Source organism: Chenopodium album, chromosome 23 (assembly GCF_948465745.1).
Source record: "Chenopodium album chromosome 23, dcCheAlbu1.1, whole genome shotgun sequence".
Taxonomy (NCBI): domain Eukaryota; kingdom Viridiplantae; phylum Streptophyta; class Magnoliopsida; order Caryophyllales; family Amaranthaceae; genus Chenopodium; species Chenopodium album.
This window is the reverse complement of record NC_137856.1, coordinates 8,534,287-8,536,503: the sequence shown is the minus strand read 5'-3', so window position 1 is coordinate 8,536,503 and position 2,217 is coordinate 8,534,287. Positions and strand designations below refer to the sequence as shown.

The 2,217-nt window shown below is 33.1% G+C and overlaps 1 protein-coding gene across 1 annotated transcript; it reads right to left on the bottom strand.

Moving 5' to 3' along the window:
- Positions 1–387: 387 nt before the first annotated feature.
- On the bottom strand, positions 388–1,779 carry LOC145606975 (F-box/LRR-repeat protein At3g26922-like). The gene has a single exon (XM_081662781.1). The coding sequence runs from the start codon at positions 1,777–1,779 to the stop codon at positions 388–390; it is 1,392 nt and encodes a 463-aa protein (XP_081518907.1).
- Positions 1,780–2,217: the final 438 nt, after the last annotated feature.

Here is a 2,217-nt window from a genome sequence, read left to right as displayed (position 1 = left end):
TACAAATTTGGCACTGAGAATTTCAAAATCCTTTCAATGTGGATAGTGTGAATTAAAAGCTAATGCATCAGACCATTAAAAACTATGAATTTGTTATGATATAGAGTTATCAGTTCAGAATTTGCTAAAGATTGATATATGTAGCATCATACTGCACCACCAAGAATGGTATATTAATTAAGCCAAAATGAAACCAAGAGATCCCTCACTTCATAGGAAACAGAGGAGACTAAAACAAATTATTTTACCAAACCAAGATAATAAGGTAAAGAGAAAATGATATATCTAGACAAAATAAAGAACACCACTATATATTCTTAGAGTTAGACATGAACCAAAAGAGCTTGGCATCCCGAACCAAAAGATTTCTGATAAATTACTTTGTGTTTAGCCAAGGTGCAAGCGAACACTTCGATGACTAGGAATGAAGTCCTTACTTGAAGAGGAGACATATTGACCACGGAATTTGATCTCACAACCTGAGGGATTATGAAGACTAAAGAATTTCTCACACAACACATCTTCTTGCCTTGAGACTTTTGCTTTATTACCTCGTATAGAAACATGAACCGATAGCAATTCCAACACTTTTCCGCAATTCAAAATGTACTTTATCATCTCAAAATCAGCACCACCCTCACTAATATATCTTATCTTGATCCTCTTTAAACGACTCCAGCAAGGGCTGCAACAAGAAGGCCAATGCTCGAGTGCATCTCTTTTTGTTAAGTATCTCGATATTTCTACTTTGAGCACCTCTAAAGAGGGACAACATTGTAGTAAAAGCACCACATCATTCCAACTCCAACTAGGTATCTCACAATAATCATAATACATCCCAAGAACAACTTCATTTTCTAAACTACAAACAGCCTCCAAAGCATAGTTATCTATTTTAAGGGATCTTACTTGAGAAATCAAGTGCGCAAGTCCTGCTATACGACTCAGGTAATTAATTTCCTTACCAAAATTAATTTTCTTAGTAAATCTAAATTCTGCACTTACTAATGCACTAGAATACCCAACAAAACAAATATTCGCTAAACCAAAAGGAACATGTAATGTAATTTCTTCTAGCTTTGACAGATTAACTACAAGTTGGTAGGTTGGATTAAAGTTATAGTCATATGCTCTAATAATAACCAGTTTCTTGATATAATGAGCCGATAAATCCAACAAATGATCAAATATATAGCAATTACCGTGAGACGTGATCACCAGATTTAAATCTTCCAATAGTGGACAACCCCTAATAATTGTAGCCAACGCATCATCCCAATATCCAGATAATTGTAGTTTCTTTAATTTAGGAAGATTTACAACAAATCCACAACCAGGAGGAGAAACACAAATATTTTTAGTCAACATAAGCACAACTAGAGATTGACATTGAAAAAAACAAGTACCCGTAGATATAGTAGTAGGTATATTCGATTCAACCACAATTTGCTCTGGATTTCGTGTGCATAGATCCTGAATCCAAGATTCCGCATTGGAAAAATCATAAAAATCCCTCGACAAACAGAGATAAAAACTGTTTACTTTCGGAAAGGGAAGCTTCGGGAAAATAAGAGGTGCAGAAGAATTATAACGACGAGAAGGAAGACAAGTTGGGGTGAAGACGACGTTAGTGATGTGAGTCCAGAGATAACGCCATTGATGAGACAACACAGAGGTGATTACGGCAGATTTGATTGGAAGGAAGGAGATGATGTGTATAAGGATTGTGTCTGGGAGTAAACTCAATCTATCATTCTCCATTATTTTTGGTTGCGCCATATTCATTAGGGTTTTAACACGCAAACTGTAGTATACACTATACAGAGAGGTTCTTATATACATTATATTGGGTCATCGATTTTATTTGCATTTAATATTTTATGTATTTTTGTATAATGATTTTATGTGATATATATGAATGATTTGATTAGTATATATCTTCTTTTTTGAAAAACGATTTGTAATACGATTTGTAGATATCTTCTATATAAATAATAGATAATTTTTTGTTTATGGTTATTTCTATAAATATAATTGTAGAATTTTTTTTTTTTTTTTTTTAAACTTAACCTTTTAAAAATAATCTTCTATCAATGATACAGTAGTACTATTGTATCATTGTATGGAGTAGAATAATTGTATCGGTGTTATGTTAACTCTCTCTTCTCTCTCTTAATCTCTCTTATTTCTCTCTGTAAAAGTGATCATTATGCCTTA

What these genes read in the sequence shown, in the direction of transcription:
- LOC145606975 (XM_081662781.1), bottom strand. Translation starts at nt 1,779, where the DNA reads ATGGCGCAACCAAAAATAATGGAGAATGATAGATTGAGTTTACTCCCA.